This window comes from Salmo salar, chromosome 19, assembly GCF_965601325.2.
Source record: "Salmo salar chromosome 19, fSalSal1, whole genome shotgun sequence".
Lineage (NCBI taxonomy): Eukaryota > Metazoa > Chordata > Actinopteri > Salmoniformes > Salmonidae > Salmo > Salmo salar.
In genome coordinates this window covers 78,734,032-78,758,912 of record NC_138309.1, presented here as the reverse complement: position 1 = coordinate 78,758,912, position 24,881 = coordinate 78,734,032, and the positions used below count along the sequence as shown (strand labels likewise).

Sequence of the window (24,881 nt, the reverse complement as noted above, 5' to 3'; positions counted from 1 at the left end):
CATCACCCCCGGTGAGACAAAACTGTGACTTGTCAGTGAAGAGCACTTTTTGCCAGTCCTGTCTGGTCCAGCGACGGTGGGTTTGTGCCCATGGGTGACGTTGTTGCCGGTGATGTCTAGTGAGGATCTGCCTTATAACAGGCCTACAAGCCCTCAGTCCAGCCTCTCTCAGCCTATTGCAGACAGTCTGAGCACTGATGGAGGGATTGTGCATTCCTGGTGTAACTCGGGCAGTTGTTGTTGCCATCCTGTACCTGTCCCGCAGGTGTACCGGTCCTGTGCAGGTGTTGTTACATGTGGTCTGCCACTGCGAGGACGATCAGCTGTCCGTCCTGTCTCCCTGTAGCGCTATCTTAGGCGTCTCACAGTACGGACGTTGCAATTTATTGCACTGGCCACATCTGCAGTCCTCATGCCTCCTTGCAGCATAACTAAGGCACGTTCACACAGATGAGCAGGGACCCTGGGCATCTTTCTTTTGGTGTTTTTCAGAGTCAGTAGAAAGGCCTCTTTAGTGTCCTAAGTTTTCATAACTGTGACCTTAATTGCCTACCGTCTGTAAGCTGTTAGTGTCTTAATGACCGTTCCACAGGTGTATGTTCATGAATTGTTTATGGTTCATGGAACAAGCATGGGAAACAGTGTTTAAACCCTTTACAATGAAGATCTGTGAAGTTATTTGGATTTTTACAAATGATCTTTTAAAGACACGGTCCTGAAAAAGGGACGTTTATTTTTTTGATGAATTTATATAAACCACAGTCACTCTACCGGTCAAAAGTTTTGAGAACCTACTCATTCAAGGGTTTTTCTATATCATTACTTTTTTCTACGTTGTAGAATAATGGTGAGTACATCAAAACTATGAAATAACACATATGGAATCATGTAGTAACTGAAAAATTGTTAAACGAATCAAAATATTTTTGAGATTCTTCAAAGTAGCCACCCTTTGCCTTGACAGATTTGCACACTTTTGGCATTCTCTCAACCAGCTTCACCTGGAATGCTTTTCCAACAGTCTTGAAGGAGTTCCCACATATGCTGAGCACTTGTTGGCTGCTTTTCCTTCACTCTGTGGTCCAACTCATCAAAATCCATCTCAATTGGGTTGAGGTCAGGTGATTGTGAAGGCCAGGTTATCTGAAGCAGCACTCCATCACTCTCCTTCTTGGTCAAATAGCCCTTACACAGCCTGGAGGTGTGTTTTGGGTCATTGTCCTGTTGAAAAACAAATGATAGTCCCACGAAGCGCATCCAGATGGGATGGCGTATCGCTGCAGAATGCTGTAGTAGCCATGCTGGTTAACCTCTATGGGCTAGGTGGGACGCAAGCGTCCCACCCGTGGTGCACTCCATCAACAGCAGGTGCATTTCAAGAGCGGCAAATTTGAATCCAAATAAATGTCAAAATTCAAATTTTTCAAACATACAACTATTTTACACCCTTTGAAAGATAAACATCTCCTTAATCTAACCACGTTTTACGATTTCAAAAAGGTTTTACGGCGAAAGCATAAATTTAGAGTATGTTAGGACAGTACATTTACAAGAGTTGTGTGTAATGTTTTGTCAATTCAAAGACAGGGTCACCAAAACCATAAAACCAGCTAAAATGAAAATCGTTTCCCTCCAATAACCGGCAGTCAAGTCAGCGTCACAAATTAAATAATAAAAATTAGAAAACATTGGTAAAATATTATATTGTCATTTAAAGAATTATAGATTTACATCTCTTGAACGCAATCAACTTGCCAGATTTAAAAATAACCTTACTGGGAAATCACACTTTGCAATAATCTGAGCACTGCGCCCAGAAAAATACGTGTTGCGATACAGACTAGACGTCATGTTGGGGAGATCTAAAATCGAAAATACTATGTAAATAATCCATTACCTTTGATTCTCTTCATCAGATGTCACTTCCAGGTATCACAGGTCCATAACGAATGTAGTTTTGTTCAAAAAAGCTCATCATTTATGTCCAAAAATCTCCGTCTTGTTAGCACATGATCTAAGCCAGCCGGACTTCTCGTCATGAACGAGGGGAAAAAATATATTTACGTTCGTTCAAACATGTCAAACGTTATATAGCATAAATCATTAGGGCCTTTTTTAACCAGAACATGAATAATATTCAAGGTGGACGAATGCATACTCTTTTATAACGTATTGGAACGAGGGTACCCAACATGAACTCGCGCGCCAGGTGTCTAATGGGCCATCATCGTTCCATGGCTCTTGTTCGGTCAGATCTCCCTCCAGAAGACTCAAAACACTTTGTAAAGGCTGGTGACATCTAGCGGAAGCAATAGGAAGTGCCAAAATATTCCTCAGCCCCTGTGTTTTTCAATGGGATAGGTTTAAAGGTAATACAACACATCAGGTATCCACTTCCTGTCAGAAAATGTCTCAGGGTTTTGCCTGCCAAATGAGTTCTGTTATACTCACAGACACCATTCAAACAGTTTTAGAAAATTTAGGGTGTTTTCTATCCATATGTAATAAGTATATGCATATTCTAGTTACTGGGTAGGAGTGGTAACCAGATTAAATCGGGTATGTTTTTTTTATCCAGCCGTGTCAATACTGCCCCCTAGCCCTAACAGGTTAAGTGTGCCTCGAATTCTAAATAAATCAGACAGTGTCACCAGCAAAGCACCCCCACACCATCACACCACCTCCTCCATGCTTCATGATGGGAACCACACGTGCGGAGATCATCTGTTCACCTACTCTGCGTCTCACAAAGACGGGGCGGTTTGAACCAAAAATCTCAAATTTGGACTCATCAGACCAAAGGACAGATCTAATGTCCATTGCTTGTGTTTCTTGGCCCAAGCAAGTCTCTACTTCTTAACGGTGTCCTTTAGTAGTGGTTTCTTTGCAGCAATTCGACCATGAAGGCCTGATTCATGCAGTCTCCTCTGAACAGTTGATGTTGAGATGTTTCTGTTACTTGAACTCTGTGAAGCATTTATTTGGGCTTCAATTTCTGAGTCTGGTGCAGAGGATAAATTCATTAGAGGTAACAGAGGCAACTCTGGGTCTTCTTGTGGCAGTCCTCATGAGAGACAGTTTCATCATAGCGCTTGATGGGTTTTTGCGACTGCACTTGAAGAAACGTTCAAAGTCCTTGAAATATTCCGCATTGACTGACCTTCATGTCTTAAAGTAATGAAGGCCTGTCGTTTCTCTTTGCTTATTTGAGCTGTTCTTGCCATAATTTGGACTTGGTCTTTTAACAAATAGGGCTATCTTCTGTATACCACCCCTACCTTGTCGCAACACAACTGATTGTCTCAAATACATTAAGAAGGAAAGAAAATTAACTTTTAACAAGGCACACCTGTTCATTTAAATGCATTCCAGGTGACAACCTGATGAAGCTGGTTGAGAGAATCCCAAGAGTGTGCAAAGCTGTTATCAAGGCAAAGGGTGGCTACTTTGAAGAATCTCAAATATAAAATATATTTAGATTTTTTTAACACTTTTTGGTTACTTCATAATTCCATATGTTTTATGTCATAGTTTCGATGTCTTCACTTCTATTCTACTATGTAGAAAATAGTAAAAATATAAAATAAATCCTGGAATGAGTAGTGGTGTCTAAGCTTTTCACTGGTACTGTATATACACACAATGCCTTCGGAAAGTGTTTAGACCCCGTGACTTTTTTTGGTTTGGATATTCAAATAACTGTGCCCATCCCTATCCGAGGTATTGCCTTTTTATTTTCCTCGCTGTTGAATTTTCAATTCCGCGAAAGTTGTTTTGCTACAGTTTAATAGCACTCGATTTGACAGACCTCAGTGGCTGGCCTTCATTGATCTTGGACAATAAACTATGTATGAATGATAGCAACCCTGTCTCTGCGGTCAAATACACTTATATTTTCCCCAGTTCAATCATTGAAAAGTTATTTAGTGTGCTCTCGGAATGTCTTACTTTATCTTGTTGTTAACAGCTCCACTTCTCACTTTCTCTTTTTCTCTCTCTCGCTCATCCTTTCTCTTTCGCTCTCTCTCGCTCTTTCTCTCTTGTTCTGTGTATGTCTGCCTGTGTGTATACTCCAGGGCTCCCTGACAGACTATCTGAAGGGGAACGCGATCAGCTGGACTGAGCTGTGTCACATCTCTGAGACCATGGCCTGCGGGCTGGCCTACCTGCATGAGGACGTTCCTCGCTACAAAGGAGAGGGACCCAAACCGGCCATCGCTCACAGGTAAGGACTGGTTTGTGTGAGAAGAATGCGAGACATTAGACTTGGGGTCTGGTTCGAGCAGCATTTCTGTTTTCTCATTGACCTATCTGGTAAGTTAAGGTAATCCTATACCGTAGAAATGATTATGCTACATTTTTGTTCACTCTGCGGGCCCAAGTGTCGTCATTCTACAATCCGGAGGGATCCATCCTTGAGGGTATCTGTTCTTTTAACAGCACTCAAACCTCTTAACTGCAATTGTATTTGACTGAAGGAAATCAAAATCGTTTACACTTTATGCCATTAGAAAAACACTTCAATTCAGTTCTGATTAAACTGTGCCATGAGTCTAGAAAGGACCTTTCTCTGTGGGCAGCGGGTCTTTCTGTTCTGATTAAACTGTGCCATGAGTCTAGACAGGACCTTTCTCTGTGGGCAGCGGGTCTTTCTGTTCTGATAAAACTGTGCCTTGAGTCTAGACAGGACCTTTCTCTGTGGGCAGCGGGTTTCTCTGTTCTGATTAAACTGTGCCATGAGTCTAGACAGGACCTTTCTCTGTCTGTGGGCAGCGGGTTTCTCAGTTCTGATCAAACTGTGCCATAAGTCTAGACAGGACTGTTCTCTGTGGGCAGCGGGTTTCTCAGTTCTGATCAAACTGTGCCATAATTCTAGACAGGACCTTTCTCTGCGGGCAGCGGGTCTTTCTGTTCTGATTAAACTGTGCCATAAGTCTAGACAGGACCTTTCTCTGCGGGCAGCAGGTCTCTGTTCTGATTAAACTGTGCCATAAGTCTAGACAGGACCTTTCTCTGCGGGCAGCAGGTCTCTGTTCTGATTAAACTGTGCCATAAGTCTAGACAGGACCGTTCTCTGTGGGCAGCGGGTCTTCTTTATTTGTGTGTAGTTCATGATAAGACGGATCATGACAAAGGGCCAACTGATCCCAAACCAGTTGTGGGGCCAATCCTATCTCTCTAAGCCAGGGTTATTCAATGAAATACTATATGGTCCTTTTCAGACCTTGGACACCAGGGAAGGAAACTCTCAGGCCAATCACTGACGTTAATTGAACTGGTAGAAAAGAAAACCAGGCTCTGGTTCAGTAGGCAGGCAACGTTTTGAAATGGGGAGGTATTACCTGAACTTGTCTGATAAGAAAACGCTTTTCTTTTGCCATTAAATAGCCCTGCTGCCGTGCCGTTCAATAGCCCTGCTGCCGTGCCGTTCAATAGCCCTGCTGCCGTGCCGTTCAATAGCCCTGCTGCCGTGCCGTTCAATAGCCCTGCTGCCGTGCCGTTCAATAGCCCTGCTGCCGTGCCGTTCAATAGCCCTGCTGCCGTGCCCTTCAATAGCCCTGCTGCCGTGTACTTCAATAGCCCTGCTGCCGTGTACTTCAATAGCCCTGCTGCCGTGTACTTCAATAGCCCTGCTGCCGTGCCGTTCAATAGCCCTGCTGCCGTGCCGCTCAATAGCCCTGCTGCCGTGCCGTTCAATAGCCCTGCTGCCGTGCCGTTAAATAGCCCTGCTGCCGTGCCGTTAAATAGCCCTGCTGCCGTGCCGTTAAATAGCCCTGCTGCCGTGCCGTTAAATAGCCCTGCTGCCGTGCGTTCAATAGCCCTGCTGCCGTGCCGTTCAATAGCCCTGCTGCCGTGTCCTTCAATAGCCCTGCTGCCGTGTCCTTCAATAGCCCTGCTGCCGTGTCCTTCAATAGCCCTGCTGCCGTGTCCTTCAATAGCCCTGCTGCCGTGTCCTTCAATAGCCCTGCTGCCGTGTCCTTCAATAGCCCTGCTGCCGTGTCCTTCAATAGCCCTGCTGCCGTGTCCTTCAATAGCCCTGCTGCCGTGTCCTTCAATAGCCCTGCTGCCGTGTCCTTCAATAGCGCTGCTGCCGTGTCGTTCAATAGCCCTGCTGCCGTGCCGTTAAATAGCCCTGCTGCCGTGCCGTTAAATAGCCCTGCTGCCGTGCCGTTAAATAGCCCTGCTGCCGTGCCGTTCAATAGCCCTGCTGCCGTGCCGTTCAATAGCCCTGCTGCCGTGTCCTTCAATAGCCCTGCTGCCGTGCCCTTCAATAGCCCTGCTGCCGTGCCGTTCAATAGCCCTGCTGCCGTGTCCTTCAATAGCCCTGCTGCCGTGTCCTTCAATAGCCCTGCTGCCGTGTCCTTCAATAGCCCTGCTGCCGTGTCCTTCAATAGCCCTGCTGCCGTGTCCTTCAATAGCCCTGCTGCCGTGTCCTTCAATAGCCCTGCTGCCGTGTCCTTCAATAGCCCTGCTGCCGTGTCCTTCAATAGCGCTGCTGCCGTGTCCTTCAATAGCCCTGCTGCCGTGCCGTTCAATAGCCCTGCTGCCGTGCCGTTCAATAGCCCTGCTGCCGTGCCGTTCAATAGCCCTGCTGCCGTGCCGTTCAATAGCCCTGCTGCCGTGCCGTTCAATAGCCCTGCTGCCGTGCCGTTCAATAGCCCTGCTGCCGTGCCGTTCAATAGCCCTGCTGCCGTGCCGTTCAATAGCCCTGCTGCCGTGCCCTTCAATAGCCCTGCTGCCGTGCCCTTCAATAGCCCTGCTGCCGTGCCCTTCAATAGCCCTGCTGCCGTGCACTTCAATAGCCCTGCTGCCGTGTACTTCAATAGCCCTGCTGCCGTGCCGTTCAATAGCCCTGCTGCCGTGCCGTTCAATAGCCCTGCTGCCGTGCCGCTCAATAGCCCTGCTGCCGTGCCGCTCAATAGCCCTGCTGCCGTGCCGCTCAATAGCCCTGCTGCCGTGCCGCTCAATAGCCCTGCTGCCGTGCCGTTCAATAGCCCTGCTGCCGTGCCGTTCAATAGCCCTGCTGCCGTGCCGTTCAATAGCCCTGCTGCCGTGCCGTTCAATAGCCCTGCTGCCGTGCCCTTCAATAGCCCTGCTGCCGTGTCCTTCAATAGCCCTGCTGCCGTGTCCTTCAATAGCCCTGCTGCCGTGTCCTTCAATAGCCCTGCTGCCGTGTCCTTCAATAGCCCTGCTGCCGTGTCCTTCAATAGCCCTGCTGCCGTGTCCTTCAATAGCCCTGCTGCCGTGTCCTTCAATAGCCCTGCTGCCGTGTCCTTCAATAGCCCTGCTGCCGTGTCCTTCAATAGCCCTGCTGCCGTGCCGTTCAATAGCCCTGCTGCCGTGCCGTTCAATAGCCCTGCTGCCGTGCCCTTCAATAGCCCTGCTGCCGTGCCCTTCAATAGCCCTGCTGCCGTGCCCTTCAATAGCCCTGCTGCCGTGCCCTTCAATAGCCCTGCTGCCGTGCACTTCAATAGCCCTGCTGCCGTGCACTTCAATAGCCCTGCTGCCGTGTACTTCAATAGCCCTGCTCTACACCATCACTGACCCCCCCCCCCCCCCCTCCTCTTTTCCTTCTCCCCTCCAGGGACTTTAAGAGTAAGAACGTGATGCTGCGGACGGACCTGACGGCCATCATCGGAGACTTTGGGCTGGCGGTGCGGTTCGAGCCGGGCAAGCCCCCAGGGGACACTCATGGCCAGGTGAGTGTGTCACCATCAGTCCGTCCCATATGGCGCCCCGTTCCCGATTTTAGTTAACTACTTTTCATCCGTAAACAGGAATCAGGGAGATATTTCTGACAAGTAAATCGATCGTACTATCTATGAACAAAGACCATCATGGAGACACTGCTTTAAAGATAATACTAACTATGAACAAAGAACATCATGGAGACACTGCTTTAAAGATCGTACTAACTATGAACAAAGACCATCATGGAGACACTGCTTTAAAGATCGTACTAACTATGAACAAAGACCATCATGGAGACACTGCTTTAAAGATCATACTAACTATGAACAAAGACCATCATGGAGACACTGCTTTAAAGATCATACTAACTATGAACAAAGAACATCATGGAGACACTGCTTTAAAGATCATACTAACTATGAACAAAGAACATCATGGAGACACTGCTTTAAAGATCATACTAACTATGAACAAAGAACATCATGGAGACACTGCTTTAAAGATCATACTAACTATGAACAAAGACCATCATGGAGACACTGCTTTAAAGATCATACTATCTATGAACAAAGAACATCATGGAGACACTGCTTTAAAGATCATACTAACTATGAACAAAGAACATCATGGAGACACTGCTTTAAAGATCATACTAACTATGAACAAAGACCATCATGGAGACACTGCTTTAAAGATTGTACGAACTATGAACAAAGAACATCATGGAGACACTGCTTTAAAGATCATACTAACTATGAACAAAGAACATCATGGAGACACTGCTTTAAAGATCATACTAACTATGAACAAAGACCATCATGGAGACACTGCTTTAAAGATTGTACGAACTATGAACAAAGAACATCATGGAGACACTGCTTTAAAGATTGTACGAACTATGAACAAAGAACATCATGGAGACACTGCTTTAAAGATCATACTAACTATGAACAAAGAACATCATGGAGACACTGCTTTAAAGATCATACTAACTATGAACAAAGAACATCATGGAGACACTGCTTTAAAGATTGTACGAACTATGAACAAAGAACATCATGGAGACACTGCTTTAAAGATCATACTAACTATGAACAAAGAACATCATGGAGACACTGCTTTAAAGATTGTACTAACTAAACTCAGAAAAAAAGAAACCTCCTTTCAGCAAACTTAACATGTGTAAATATTTGTATGAACATAACAAGATTCAACAACTGAGACAAACTGTACAAGTTCCACAGACATGTGACTAACAGAAATTGAATAATGTGTCCCTGAACAAAGGGACACATTATTCAAAAGTAACAGTCAGTATCTGGTGTGGCCACCAGCTGCATTAAGTACTGCAGTGCATCTCCTCCTCATGGACTACACCAGATTTGCCAGTTCTTGCTGTGAGATGTTACCCCACTCTTCCACCAAGGCACTTGCAAGTTTCCTGACATTTCTGGGGGGAATGGCCCTAGCCCTCACCCTCTGATCCAACAGGTCCCAGACGTGCTCAATGGGATTGAGATCTGGCCTCTTCGCTGGCCACGGTAGAACACTGACATTCTTGTCTTGCAGGAAATCACGCACAGAACGAGCAGTATGGCTGGTGGCATTGTCATGCTGGAGTGTCATGTCAGGATGAGCCTGCAGGAAGGGTACCACATGAGGGAGGAAGATGTCTTCCCTCAATGCGCACAGCTTTGAGATTGCCTGCAATGACAATAAGCTCAGTCCGATGATGCTGTGACACACCGCCCTAAACCATGACGGACCCTCCACCTCCAAATCGATCCCGCTCCAGAGTACAGGCCTCGGTGTAACGCTCATTCCTTTGTCGATAAACGCGAATCCGACCATCACCCCTGGTGAGACAAAACTGTGACTCGTCAGTGAAGAGCACTTTTTGCCAGTCCTGTCTGGTCCAACGACGGTGGGTTTGTACCCATAGGCGATGTTGTTGCCGGTGATGTCTGGTGAGGACCTGCCTTACAACAGGCCTACAAGCCCTCAGTCCAGCCTCTCTCAGCCTATTGCGGACAGTCTGAGCACTGATGGAGGGATTGTGCGTTCCTGGTGTAACTTGGGCAGTTGTTGTTGCCATCCTGTGCCTGTCCCGCAGGTGTGATGTACGAATGTACCGATCCTGTGCAGGTATTGTTGCACGTGGTCTGCCACTGCGAGGACGATCAGCTGTCCGTCCTGTCTCCCTGTAGTGCTGTCTTAGGCGTCTCACAGTACAGACATTGCAATTTATTACCCTGGCCACATCTGCAGTCCTCATGCCTCCTTGCAGCATACCTAAGGCACGTTCACACAGATGAGCAGGGACCCTGAGCGACCCTGGGTGTTTTTCAGTCAGTAGAAAGGCCTCTTTAGTGTCCTAAGTTTTCATAACTGTGACCTTAATTGCCTACCGTCTGTAAGCTGTTAGTGTCTTAACGACCGTTCCACAGGTGCATGTTCATTAATTGTTTATGGTTCATTGAACAAGCATGGTGAAACAGTGTATAAACCCTTTACAATGAAGATCTGTGAAGTTATTTGGATTTTTATGAATTTATCTTTGAAAGACAGGATCCTGAAAAAGGGATGTTTCTTTTGTGCTGAGTTTATGAACAAAAAACATAATGGAGACACTGTTTTAAAGCTAGCTCATGTACTCGCGCAACATTGAAAAGGAAGTGTGTGAGAGCGTGTAGGGGACCTAGTCTGACAGTGTCTTGTCTGTCGTGCAGGTGGGTACCAGGCGCTACATGGCGCCGGAGGTCCTGGAAGGGGCCATTAACTTTCAGCGGGATGCCTTCCTCAGGATAGACATGTACTCCATGGGCCTGGTGCTGTGGGAGCTGGTGTCGCGCTGCAAGGCGGCCGACGGTGAGTCACACACTAACACCCAAACGCACACACAGGATCATACTTGCTGATTTATCGTCAATCATACCACATTAGAATCAGGCTGAGAACTTTTAATGCAGTGTAATTGACAAATGAGTACACATGAATGTTGATCGCTTGTGGGGTTCCATGCTAAGATGTTGTGTTGTATGGTCAGGCCCAGTGGATGAGTACATGCTGCCGTTTGAGGAGGAGATCGGCCAGCACCCGTCCCTGGAGGACTTACAGGATGTGGTGGTCCACAAAAAGATGAGGCCGGTCTTCAAGGACTGCTGGCTCAAACACGCTGTGAGTATTTTCGCTTTGTCTCCAACGCAGAGAGCAGGGGGTCAATACTGGGATGTCCTTACAGCAGTACAGTTTTGATTCCCATTTCCCACAATATGTCACCCAGGCCTGCAACATGATGTTCCTGTCCTAACTGATGTGTCTCGCAGGGCCTAGAGTCGATGTGTGAGACAATAGAGGAGTGCTGGGACCATGACGCCGAGGCGCGGCTTTCGGCCGGCTGCGTGGAGGAGCGCATCTCGCAGATCCGCCGGCTGACCAGCCCCCCTACCTCAGACTGCTTGGTCTCCATGGTGACCTCTGTCACCAACGTGGACTTGCCACCCAAAGAGTCCAGTATCTGAGCCCCAACCTCACCCTACCAACACCCACCCACCCAACGCAGAGCGACAACATGCAAGCAAACAAAACAGCCTTGTCTTGTTCTTCTTCAGCTTCAGCCGATCTCAGAAGAAAAAAAAACATGAATGCAGCTGCTGTTTTATCCTGACATCTTTTTTTAAATGTATTATTATTATTGTTATTTTCTTTCCAATCGGATCAATATTACCAGCACACTTCTTCTCTACTGTGTTTTTATCAAGAGAGGACAAGAAAAAAAGAATTACAAAAAAAAAAGAAATTGACATCTCAAAAGTGCATTCAGGTGCCGACTAATGAATGCTGACAAGGTGCAGGTACCTCAATCGTTTTCAGCTCTCAGCCGTTTCTTTGGGTTTAGTTTATTCCTCTTTCTGTCTTCTGGACAGGATTGCCTGTGACAAAACCAACCAACTAAGCAACCATCTACCATGTTGGACAATACATCAATGCTGCAAAAACCTTATATGAACATTAAGACTTACACACAACTAACCTTCCTCAAGGGATTTTAGTTTTCAGAAAACTTTTCCTTTTCCGACAGCGTGCTATACAAACCTTCGGAACTAACGGGTGTCTCTAGAACACAGGGAAAAGTGGAAGGCAACTGGACTCGTTTCAATTTGGATTTTGCTTTGTTCATACTGGTGACTGAATGGGGTTGACGATAGCATATTAATCAGTGGATGTTGAAAAGTTCAAAAGAAAATGGCTTGCTTCCCAGAGCATCTGGATAGTGCATTTTGTTTGGTACGGAGCTACTTCTCAGGTAACCAGTCTCAAGGGGGCAGGAGATGATGATTTAAGGTGATATCGCAATGCGTCCCGTAAAGTAGAGCGAGAGCCTTTGATGGGTAGAGTGGGGGCAGACTTTGGTGAGAGGGGCTTTTCTGACATGGTTCAAACCTTTTTAGCTGAGATCAAAATGGTCTAAACATTGAAGGTGCCCAAACAAACTACAAAAACAACAATAGGTGCATGACCATGGTGAAGATTTGTATGCGTTTCGGGTGTGAGAATGAATGCGTGTGTGTTTGCTTGTGACTATTTGTGCAGTGAGAGTGACTGAATGTGTAGCGGAGAGGGATGGAAATTTAGACCATGAAAAGAAAGTTTCAGCCGTAAACAGCTGAAGATGAGTTAAACGTTTCCCTTTTTTTCTTTTTTTCTGTCATTTCTTATTTTGTTTCAGTGAGTGTATTGGACATTGGGAGCTAAGGACCTAGACTCTATCCACAGAAGGCCCATCTTAGGCCTCAGCAAAAGCCTATATCCTTCACTAGTGTCGAGAGGGAGGGCGGAGTACAGTTGAAGCGTCACTGCCTGGTACCTTCGTTATTTACCTCTTTCTCACAGGGACCAAACTCTGAGTTTTGACCGGGTAGGTCCTGCATTGTAGAAAGGTTTTCGACAGGGCACCAAGCGTAACAACCAATTTTAAACTTCACTTCATTCAGATTGGTTACATGTTCTCGTTCATTAGAAGAGAGAAAAAAAGGAACCTTTTTTTTGTCTGAAAAGTGACACGCAACATTTCCGTATGCCATAATGTAACAGTGAATGTCTACAATGCTGCTGTTTCAACTCAAAGATGAATATATTTCTGTGTTCCATTTTTTTCCCCCCCTGTGCATTACACATACAAATCTCAGTAGATTTAACTAAATGTGCATACAAGAGCAAAAGTACGTTGGTAGGGATGACAAGGCTTCCGATGTGAAAGAGAACAACACAAACAATAAAATCTAGTAAAAATAGAACAGAAAACTAAAACTCAAAAAAATATATATATTGTTCATGAACCACAGACCACCTCAAACCAGAAATACCTCAGATCTTTCAGTGTATATGAGTTGTTATATATTTTGTTAGTTGTGTTGACTTGTAGTATGTATGTTTTAATGTGATTTATTTTTTTTGGGGGGGGGGGGGGTGGGAGGGGGGCTTTTGTGATTAAGGAATTTTGGAAGATAAAATGTCCAAAATCATTTAAAGAAGTGGTACCATGTCATGTTGTATAAATGAAAGAAAATCTTGTAAATAGCTGTATACAGTTGTAGAATTCTACCTATATACAGTATGACACCTGAGCATTATTCATAATTTCTGCTGACTTTTCCCAACTTGTCTTTTCCTCTCCGTTACCTAAAGGGACATTGAACCTGTATTTGGTTTTTCCTCCCAAAAATCGAATATCCACCCACCACCATCATCGTGTCTGACCTGTAATATTTTTGCATACCCCACGATATACGCTATATGGCCAAAAGTATGTGGACATCTGCTCGTCAAACATCTCATTCCAAAATTATGGGCATTAATAGGGAGTTGGTCCCCACCTTGCTGCTATAACAGTCTCCACTCTTCTGGGAAGGCTTTCAACTAGATTTTGGAACATTGATGTGGGGACTTGCTTCCATTCAGCCACAAGAGCATTGGTGAGGTCGGTTTTCCAATTCATCCCAAAGGTGTTCGACATAGTTGAGGTCAAGGCTCTGTGCACGCCAGTCAAGTTCTTCCACAGCGATCTCAACAAACCATTTCTGTATAGACCTTGCTTTGTGCTTGCAGGCATTGTCATGCTGAAACAGGAAAGGGCCTACCCAAACTGTTGCCACAAAGTTGGAAGCACAGAATCGTCTAGAATGTCATTGTATGCTGTAGCGTTAAGATTTCCCTTCACTGGAACTGAAGGGCCTAGCCCGAACCATGAAAAACAGCCCCAGACCATTATTCCTCCTCCAAACTTAACAGTTGGTACTATGCATTCGGGCAGGTAGCGTTCTCCTGGCATTCGCCAAACCCAAATTCGTCCGTTGGACTGCCAGATAGTGAAGCGTGATTTATCACTCCAAAAAATGCGTTTCCACTGCTCCAGAGTCCATTTACGTCAAGCTTTACACCACTCCAACCGACACTTGGCATTATGTATGGTGATCTTAGGCTTGTGTGCGGCTGCTCGGCCGTGGAAACCCATTTCATGAAACTTCTGACAAACAGCTATTGTGCTTATGTTGCTTCCGGAGGTAGTTTGGAGCTCGGTAGTGAGTGTTGCAACCAAGGACAGACTATTTTTACGCACTCGGTGGTCCCATTCTGTGAACTTGTGTGGCCTACCACTTCGCGGTTGAGCCATTGTTGCTCCTAGACGTTTCGACTTCACATTAGTAGGGAAGAAATTTGATGAACTGAGTTGTGCCACGGTTAAAAGTCACTGAGCACTTCAGTAAGGCCATTCTACTGCCAATGTTTCTTTATAGAGATTGCATGGCTGAGTGCTCGATTTTCTACACCTGTCAGCAACGGGTTTTGAAGGGGTGTCCACATACTTCTGCCTATATAGTGTACCTTGGGTTTGTCATTGCTTTTCAAATGTATTTAATGACTTATCCCATTCCGTGATGAAAAAAGAAAGCATTTATACGGAAAAGACTAAATGAGTACCAAGAGATACCATTGAATTTCCTTATACAAAGCAGCGTGTCTCCAAATTTGTTTCTCTCGATTTTATAGCATTCTAACTTTTTAAAGCATAAAATAATATTTTCTTGATTAATGTTTGATTTGGGAGGTGTGGGGGTTATTGTCCCTTGATTCTCATCCCCATCATCTCATCACACATTGACTAATAAGAGGCAGCGCGGCGGCCTCAGCTCCTTAATCCTACACCTTACAGAGGAGAGCTATTGTTATAAGTTATTGTTCACTGTGCCATACGTTTTAAGGTTTGACATCTCTCAGCAGCGTTACACGTGTGTGTGTAAGCAGAGGGTTTCAGTGTGTTTTAGTTGCACTCATGGAGAGACTCATGACTTCAAACTCTTGTCATCATGAACCCCAGTGTTTGCCGTGGGCCTGCGGATTTCTGCGATCCCTGTTGCTTTGAATAAGTGGAACCATAGCTAGCGTCATTTTAAGCTTTTGTGGTTAGAGAACTTTAACAAGTATTTGGGTCTGTAAAGAGACTACTTTTCAAGGAGCCCCTCTTTCCCTGTGTTAGAGCAAGAAAACAATAATAAGGAAGCACACTCATATAGCACTTTTTATTTTCTCTGGATTGAGACTTCACACCATTTTATCATTAACCAGGACGGAGCTATTATTGGTTTGATTTCAATGCCTTGTTAGCAAATCAAGGTTATGTCTGTGTCAAATGATCAGGTTAGTGTTTTATGTAGAATCTTATTGTAAAACAGTTTTTAACTGTATTAATGCTATAAATGTAACGGGATCAAGAAATTGCCAGTTTGGATATAAAATGTAGCAAGCAATATCTACAGCAATAGTTCTACATATTCTTTCTGACCTCATAGGTACTGTAATAGGCCCTTGAGCTAGTGACCAACCAAAACGTCTGGTTGAAAACTGCGCTTTGTTGTCAAGAGGAAGGTTGGTTTGTTGATCCCCAGTCATTGTCTTGGTCATAGTGTTCGTTGAGTTTTGATAGGCCTTCATCTTTTATTCAGTCAGACTTTTAACCATGAGAAACATGTAGCCAAATCCCTTGCACCTAAGTCTGCAAGAGGTGGAACCAAATGATTTTTGTTTGAATATTTTTTTTGGGGGGGGTTGTAATGTGTCCCAATTCTCTCTCAGCCTGGTCTCATCAACTAGTTTTAACATAGTAAATGTAAATATGGACACTCAAATGAGTATGATATGTTACGTTTGGTATGGTTACATAAGTCAATGAAAGTAGGATGGGTGGGCGTGTAATATGAATGCCTAGCAACCCAAAGGTTGCCAGTTTTAATCTCACATTATCATTTTAGCTAATTAGCAACTTTTCAAGTAACTACTTTTTAGCTACTTTGCAACTACTTAACATGTTAGCTAACCCTTCCTCTAACTTCAACCTTTTTAGCTAACCATTCACCTAAATCTTTAACCTAACTCCTAAACTTAACCCTAACCACTAATCTAGCTAACGTTAGCCATCTAGACAGCATTCATAACATATATGTTTTGCAAATTCGTTACATATAATACGAATTGAAATTCGTAACGGATCATATGAAGTGGGTAATGGACATCCACAAATGTACCATATGAAACGTAACATATACTAAATGTATGTCTTGGGTTTACATACAGAATAATACAAAATGCTCTGAGACCAGGTTGTCTCACTTTGCTGTTAACATTTGTAACAGTAGAGACAAAATCTTTATCTGCCCATTTGACCCTTTTGACTTTGATTTGAGAAGCTAGATAAAGTCATCTGACATTTTTGGCCTATATTTGACCTGCTAGGACATATTTACCACATTTGTGGTAAAGTGGGTGCATTTGATGAGGAGGGAGAGCAAGGTCTGCAAAGTGAGCTATTAGAATTCAAATTGTAAATCTGTTTCTTTCCAAAAAGTGGTCTTGATGCACTCTGAGCATCACATATGCTGTGCAGTGTTAACTTAAGGTTTTAATTCTTTCTATTTTGTTGGTCAGTCTTATGAGTTATACAATACCAATCGGAGGTTTTAAAGTTTTAGCCACGATGGGAAAGGCAAGTATTAGTCTGTTTTTTTTTTCATCGTTGTCTGTTTTTTTACTCTGGTGCCATTTTAAGGATTCTACCGTCTCTCTAGTTGAGTCTTAAATCTGAGAGCTTAGGGCCAGGATGAGATGCAATGGGAGCCGGACTTAACACAGGTCTTCCCAAATGAATATTTTAGCTTTCGTGCATTGGATCAGAGGAGGCTGGTGGGAGGAGTTATAGGAGGATTGGCTCATTGTAATTTTTATAAATTGAACGGAGTCTCAAATGCATTGTTTCCATGTGTTTAATGTGTTTGGTACCATTCCAGTCATTACAATGAGCATGTCCTCCTATATCTACTCCCACCAGCCTCCTCTGCATTGGATATCGGGTCAAATCTATTCTTACCAATACTCACATTGTGGTTCATGATGACAAGGGTGAAGTTTTGGAATATAGACAGCATGTGATATCAGCAACATTGCTATCTGGGAGCGTCGGACGGAAAACCTGTGGTGTTCTGATGTTGTTGTGCCTTTATTTTCCTCGTTGTCGTTGCTGAAGCAACCACTGTGGTGCCCCTCTTTGTTTATTTGTTATTAGTACCTGACAAAAAAATTCTCTCTCTCTCATATATATATATATATAATGTAAAAACTCTTAAGTGACCAGCTGTAATTCTGGATGCAGTCTTAGATCCAGGTTGTTCAGGAACCAATTACCTCAGACCTCACGTGAAACAGTGTTGCTAGCTGGATAGTCGTCGATACTACAGAATAATGGTGTACACTTTCGTCATGCCAACAGGTTACCTCGTTTGTACTGGTGTAACATGTATCATGCACCCCTTGACAATGTGAAAACCCTCTTCATTTCTGAGCATCGCACCTCTTTTTTTTTCTTCTCTTCAACAGCAAAGAAATTGTATTGTATGGGAAAGCGTTTAAGTGCTTTGTCTGCTACTTTCCCCAACTGAAATTGTTAGTGTATAGCGGTTTGACAGCTCACTCTGTCATCAGGCAGAACTGAAACAAAATGGTTCTGGTGATTGTTACTGACCTGAGGATTTTTTTCAAGCTGTTAAAACATTCAGTTGGCTGAGATTTCATTCTAGCCCTGTCTAGCTCTCTCTCTCTCAAAAAAACATAACACTAATTACCATTGTACCCAAAGATTGGTTATCAATCCCACTTTGAGTCTTCTTATTTTTACTTTACCCAACTCTCTGAGCATCTTTAAGTGTTATTACGTTGCTTATTTACTGTGCATGGACAGTGGCTCAAGCTATCTGAACATTACCTCATGTTTTCCCAGAGATCAGTTGGTTCAAGTCTTGCGTCAATCAGCAGCAGCGAGCTGTGAGCCCGGGCAATCGACTTATCCTCTTAAAATATTAAGACCTTCCTGAGCTGGAGAGAACTATTGACTCTGCCAATTGCTAAAAACTTCCACAACTTCTTTATAGCCTCTGGATGAGAATAGCTTGCTTGCTTTAAAAACCCATTATTCCATAAAGTGACAGTTTTTATTTCGCTCCTTTATAAAGAGGTGGGATTTGCTGTTGGTAGACATTGTCAATGGTGAATGTTTGTTTTTTCCTCCTAAGAGCTTGCCAGTGGCTCCTTGCATTGATTGGAAATGTTCAACCAAACAAAACCGAAAAACAATTCCACTGCAAGGACTGATTCACAATGTCTTTCTTCCAAGACCCACCAAAACAAGGGTGAAGGGGGGGGTTCTTGTTTTGTCAAGGGGTCTTATTTAAAAGTGTTGTTTATATACCAGGATTCGTGAAATGTAAATGTTGTAGGTTATGTTTCACTATTGTAGCTAAATTGTAGAACAGAGATGGCTTGTACTACTGATTTTAACATAAATATCCTAAAATGATCTGTATAAGACTAAATGTATACAGAGAGTGGAGCTTGTTGCTGTAACCCCTCTTGGATTGAAGAACATGTTTAAAAGTTTCATATATATGAAAATCCCAGAAAAAATACAACATCCATTGTATTGCTGTAATGATGAGGAATTTTTTTGAACGATCATTGTAACATAGTTGTTTAATTTGCAGTGGATCCTTGTTCATTTTTTACTGTGGTCATTTTAGATCTCAGTATTCAGTTTGAAATAGATTTGCCTAGTTGTTGAGGTGTGGCTGTTTCCCCCCTGCACTTGGTGCCAGAATAAACCAGTATGAATGTAGTATTTGCCCAGAATAAACCCAGACTGTTAGAGGAAAAAAATACTAGAAAAGATTATTTCAATTTTATCTTTTTGTATATGAAAGTAAACAATAAAAAAACTTAAAAAGCATTTGATTGCCGCTTCATGCGTCTACTTTCTTGCGTCTACTTTCTTATGTGCCCTCGTTGTCCATGACGACAGTTGTTACATTACTTCTCATTTAACAGACACACTTATCCAGAGCAATTTACTGTAGTTAGTGTATACATTTTCTTGTGTATTCTGTGTACTGACTGTTGCTTCAACCGTGAAATGCTCCACCTGCAGTGAACAACCAGTGGGCTAAGTGCCTCTACTACTGATACTTACACAATATTACTGCACATGTGAACTCACCAAGGCTCCTCATTCCCAAAGAAACATACAGCACAAATTGAGTGACTCATTTGTGATTTTATTTTAATTTTTGTTCATGCTTGAGGTGTAGCGTAACAAAATACTGAACAAAAATATAAATGCAACAATTTAAGATTTTACTGAGTTAAATTTCATAAGGAAATCAGTCATTTGAAATAAATTCATTAGGCCCTAATCTATGGATGTCACATGACTGGGGAACAGTTATTCATCGGTTGGTCACAGAGACCTTAAAATTGTTAGGGGCGTGGATCCGAAAATCAGTATCTGGTGTGACCTCCATTTGCCTCATGCAGCGTGACACATCTCCTTTGTATAGAGTTGATCAGGCTGTTGATTGTGACCTGTGGAATGTTGTCCCGCTCCTTTTCAATGGCTGTGCGAAGTTGCTGGATATTGTCGGGAACTGGAACACGCTGTCGTACACGTTGATCCAGAGCATCCAAAACATGCTCAATGGATAACATGTCTGTTGAGTATGCTGGCTGTGGAAGAACTGGGGCATTTTCAGCTTCAGGAATTGTGTACAGATCCTTGCGACATGGAGCCGTGTGTTATGCTGAAACGTGGTGATGGCGGCGGATGAATGGCACGAAAATGGGCCTCAGGATCTCATCATGGTATCTCTGTGCAGTCAAATTGCCATGGATAAAATGCAATTGTGTTTTTTTCCCATAGTTTATGCCTGCTCATACCATAACCCCACTGTCACCATGGGGCACTCTGTTCACATCAGCTAACCGCTCCTCCACACGACGCCATACACATGGCCTGCGGTTGTGAGACGGGTTGGATGTACTGAATAATTCTCTAAAATGGCATTGGAGGAGGCTTATGGTAGAGAGATGAACATTCAATTATCTGGGAACAGCTCTGGTGGACATTCCTACAGTCAGCAAGCCAATTGCATGCTCCCTCAAAAGGTGAGACAACTGTAGTGTCCAATCAATTGTGTAACCACTCCCTCTTCTAATTAGGGCTAATTGGAAAAGCTGTTCAAAAGAGGACATTGTATTATACATTTTTTTGTACTCCCTGACGAAGGCCATGCAGCCGAAATGCATCGGATTGTTTTAATACTTTCTTTCTATTGAACATGCCATACATATAAAGGCATTTTAATTAATTATATGAAGAGTGCCTTGGACCTCCTTTCTTTTTGATGACCAACTGTAGTGTTGTGTTGTTACTAGCTACCCAAATACACAATTAATTATATGAAAAGTAGCCAGAAATACAGCCACTAGCTAAATGTGGATGTATTTTCATTTCACTCTCAAATAGCTAACTAGATTGGTAGAATTTTGCCCTATTGTTGTCTGCCTGAATAATACCAATGCTTTGTTACAGTTCGGCAAGTCCAGCAGGACATAGGACAATGCGAAGCCATACAGACCTATGACTAAGCCAGGGAAAATACTGAGATGGGTCGCAGAGCACCTGTCACACGAGAAACTATTAGGAAATAATTTAGTGGTAGGCTAATGTTAGCAATGAGAGACACAGTTGGAGCGAGATGTGCCTATTCGTTTTGCTGCCGCAGGGAAAGCCGACAGGAAGCACTAAGTTAAAGCCAGACCACAGTATCCCAGAACCCTTCACTGCACACAATGCAGACAACCTGAGCAGTGTCTGGTCTAGGGGCCATATGGCCCCCGGCAGGAGGCAAGTCTTCAGAGGTACCCTACCCCAGGTGTTCCCAAACTTTTTCACTCAGAGCCCCCCTTCCAGCATTGGGGAACATCCCGCACACGCCACGTCTATATCTATGGACACAAGCACTGTTCATGACACTAACTGTTCACACACTTCTTGTCAGTGGAGGGAATTTGGCAGGTTTAAAGCTTACTTCCTGAAATTCTTCACATTTTGTCATGGGGTGCAAAGAAAATGTTGTTTAAAGGTAATTTTCTTGCAATTCTATACATTGTGCCATGTCTAATGTGTATTCATGTTTTTTATTTTTTTATTTCACCTTTATTTAACCAGGTAGGCTAGTTGAGAACAAGTTCTCATTTGCAACTGTGACCTGGCCAAGATAAAGCAAAGCAATTCGACACATACAACACAGAGTTACACATGGAATAAACAAACATACAATCAATAATACAGTAGAAAAATCTATATACAGCATGTGCAAATGAGGTAGGATAAGAGAGGTAAGGCATTAAATAGGCCATGGAGGCAAAGTAATTACAATATAGCAATTAAACACTGGAATGGTAGATGTGCAGAAGATGAATGTGCAAGTTGAGATACTGGGGTGCAAAGGAGCAAGATAAATAAATACAGTATGGGGATGAGGTAGATTGGATGGGCTATTTACAGATGAGCTATGTACAGGTGCAGTGATCTGTGAACTGCTCTGACAGCTGGTGCTAAAAGCTAGTGAGGGAGGTAAGAGTCTCCAACTTCAGAGATTTTGCAGTTCGTTCCAGTCATTGGCAGCAGAGAACTGGAAGGAGAGGATATTTGAGTGATTAAAAAAATGCTGTCTATGAGCTTAAAAAAATAAATAAAGCTGGGCTAAGTGATCTGGACATTTCTGACAAGTTATTAATAGCTCTCTACAGTATGTAATGACTGACAAGGCAAGAGGAACTGATGATGCACTACCCAATTTAGAAATAGCACCTTGTGCACTCTACTATTACAACTTTCAAGAGTCAGTTTAAAACCGGACTGAGTTCCTTTCTCGTGCCCCACATTTTAGGGACCACTGCCCTACCCTCCCAACACACATGTCCAAAACGGTGGTGTCATTCCAGGTCATCGTTACAGTTGACATGAATTCTGTTTACAGTTTCACATGATGTTTGACGAGGCCGTCATCTTTTCGTTTAGAATAGTAAGCTGATCTTGTTGTATTGTCTCGTCCTCAGTTGATGGCGTTTACACCAGTGACTTTAGTTCTTTTGTTTTGAAGATATGTGATATGAATCACTCACAGAATAGTCTCAGTTGAAAGCTTACTTTAATTTTAAGTCTTTCGAACGTGTGTGGTCCCAGTATAACAGAGACTGTTTTGTATTCCAGACTGGAGATGTACTGCAGGGACCTGACCAAGTGCTTTGACAACATGTGGCTCGTATCAGGACGTCTGGTTCTTCCTCAAGAGTGGGCTAATGGGAAAATGACAGTGTCTTACCAGGTAACTCAAGCTGTTAGGCGGACCACACTGTATGGTCCAGGGTGAAGTTTCCCCTAGGTACAGATCTAGGATCAGCTTCCTCTCCCCGTTAATCATTTGTAGGGAAATGCAAAACTGACCCAAGATCAGTGTCAAGGGGCAACTTCTCCCTACATGGCACGGTACAGTGTCCATATAATGTCACTGGTCCTAGTTTGTCTCAGAGATCCAATATAATTGTAATATACTATATATATAATTGGAATAATCTGGAGGAGGCAGTGTAATGGATATTTTCTGGAAATGTCAGTGCACACTTATGGCCACTAGATGGCACTGTTGAACAAAAAATTCCCTCATGTGGATGTTGCCCATCTTATTTATATTTTATTTGAATTCAGATTCTTCAGGGGGTGCTGCAGCACCCTCAGCGTCCCTACCTCCTGCGGCTATGCTTCCAACCCTCAGAAAACACAAGTACTAAGTTGTTGTTTTTTCAAGGACAATCTTGACCACCACCCCTATTGTCTCATAAAATAGGCTTGCTCGTTCGTAATATTACACTTGCTAGATTCTGCCAGTGTTCAGTAGCTTTAACATCTGAAAGAAAAACAAAATACAGACTATGAGGATGCTGTGTCATCCTGCCATCAGGTTAGAGTGTGTTTTCCTGTGCGTTGGATTGACATCCTAGCTTTGTCCCCCTGTGGCTGGCCTATCATAGGTGGAGTGCTAGGAGTGTTTTTGCGTCCTCCAGTGAGGCCCAGAGTGGAAACAGACAGACGGCTGCCCTTGGGGCTGTTACCTCGACACACAGATCAACCACGACATGGGCCGTGTTCCACCCATTGAAACCCCCAACCCACCTGGGGCCTGAGCTACAGCAGTGATCGCACACGCACACGCACACACACACACACACACACACAGCACACACACACACACACACACACACACACACACACACACACACACACAGTTTATGATTTCCTTTTGCTTTTGCTACCTCTCAAGTTGCCATGGCAATGCCCTCTGGGTAGTGCCAGGCGGTCCTTGATTCCTGTGAGGGATTGGAATGTTTAGAGGGGTCTCTAGGGGATGCCCGCCTTAGGTTGGCACTGCAAGCCGCTAACAGCCGCAGGCGAGCAGGGCAAAGGCCTGGAGTGCAGTCTCTTCATCCCAGATTATACCCTCTGGAGTGGGGTCTCCCTGTTGTTTATCAGGGGCCAAAACACTGTCCTCCCATCAACAAGAACAGGACTCCCACCTAGAGAGGAAGAACAAAGAGGGAGAGAGTGTGGGGAAGAGAAAGAACCAAGACAGGAAGGGATGGAGCAGAGAGAGACCAAAGAGTGCCCATCTTGTGTCCTCACGGGGAATTACTGTAGGACAGAGTTAGTGGAAGACGGTATTGTTTTAACCAGATTTATATTTCTTCCACCTGGTTTGTCACTCTGGTTGACAATAAGAAATCTTCAACATTGCTCGTCCCTGTCCAGTTCAGGCAGCCCCCCGCACCTCTCTGATTCAGAGGGGTTGGGTAAAATGCAGAGACACATTTCAGTTGAAGGCATTCAGTTGTACAACTGATTAGGTATCCCCGTTTCCCTTTCACTATGTTGCTGACATGTCTTACAAACGATACTGTCTAAGCCTATAGATGTTTTATTTTGGGTACTTTCCTTCACAACCCCAGTTTCATTGTATTGAACATTTATCTAACTAGGCAAGTCAGTTAAGAACTAATTCTTATTTACAAGAACTTTTCTTCAAGTGCAGTCGCAAAAACTCATCAAGCGCTATGATGAAACTGGCTCTCATGAGGACCACCACAGGAAAGGAAGACCCAGAGTTACCTCTGCTGCAGAGGATAAGTTCATTAGAGTTACCAGCCTCAGAAAATGACGTTGTCTGGTTTCCTTCCACTCTGGTCTGGTCTGATAAGAGGATAATTTACTAGTCAACAAAATCAAAGCATCTTGTGATTTATCATAATGGAGAACCAGTTCCTACTATGGCTGGGTCATATTCATTAGACACGAAACGGAACAAAACCAACTGAAATCGGGATGCACAACTTGTGCTTGTCCAATAAGAAACACATTTCTGTCTTCCTTGCAAAATATTTCCTCTGCATTCCATAATGAATATGACCCTGATGTTGACGGATCAGAGAGATGAGGTTTCAGCCCCAGATCAATGACATCTGAACCGGGGGGGTCTTGTTATGTCCTACGAGGGGCCCCTCCCTCTAACTCAATCAGTTTATCAGGCTTTTACGGGTAAGTACACTAATTGCAAATAGGGACCCAGACAGAATAATGCGTTTCCTGATAGTTGTCATTACTAATTGCATTGAACGTTTCAACTGGACCACAGGAAAAGCAAAGCACGTGTATTGCTAGTGTAATGGCTCATTGGGTTACAGAGATGCACTATTGG

The 24,881-nt window shown here is 43.8% G+C and overlaps 1 protein-coding gene across 1 annotated transcript in view; it reads left to right on the top strand.

Moving 5' to 3' along the window:
* Nucleotides 1-19,021, top strand: part of LOC100136506 (activin receptor type-2B) — a 62,301-nt gene extending 43,280 nt beyond the window's left edge. Inside the window, exons 7-11 of the mRNA XM_014159620.3 lie at nucleotides 4,077-4,225; nucleotides 7,586-7,700; nucleotides 10,422-10,560; nucleotides 10,739-10,869; nucleotides 11,019-19,021. Of these exons, the coding sequence (XP_014015095.1) occupies nucleotides 4,077-4,225; nucleotides 7,586-7,700; nucleotides 10,422-10,560; nucleotides 10,739-10,869; nucleotides 11,019-11,213 (729 nt within the window). The 3' untranslated portion in view covers nucleotides 11,214-19,021. The remainder of the gene's footprint in view (nucleotides 1-4,076; nucleotides 4,226-7,585; nucleotides 7,701-10,421; nucleotides 10,561-10,738; nucleotides 10,870-11,018) is intronic.
* Nucleotides 19,022-24,881: the final 5,860 nt, after the last annotated feature.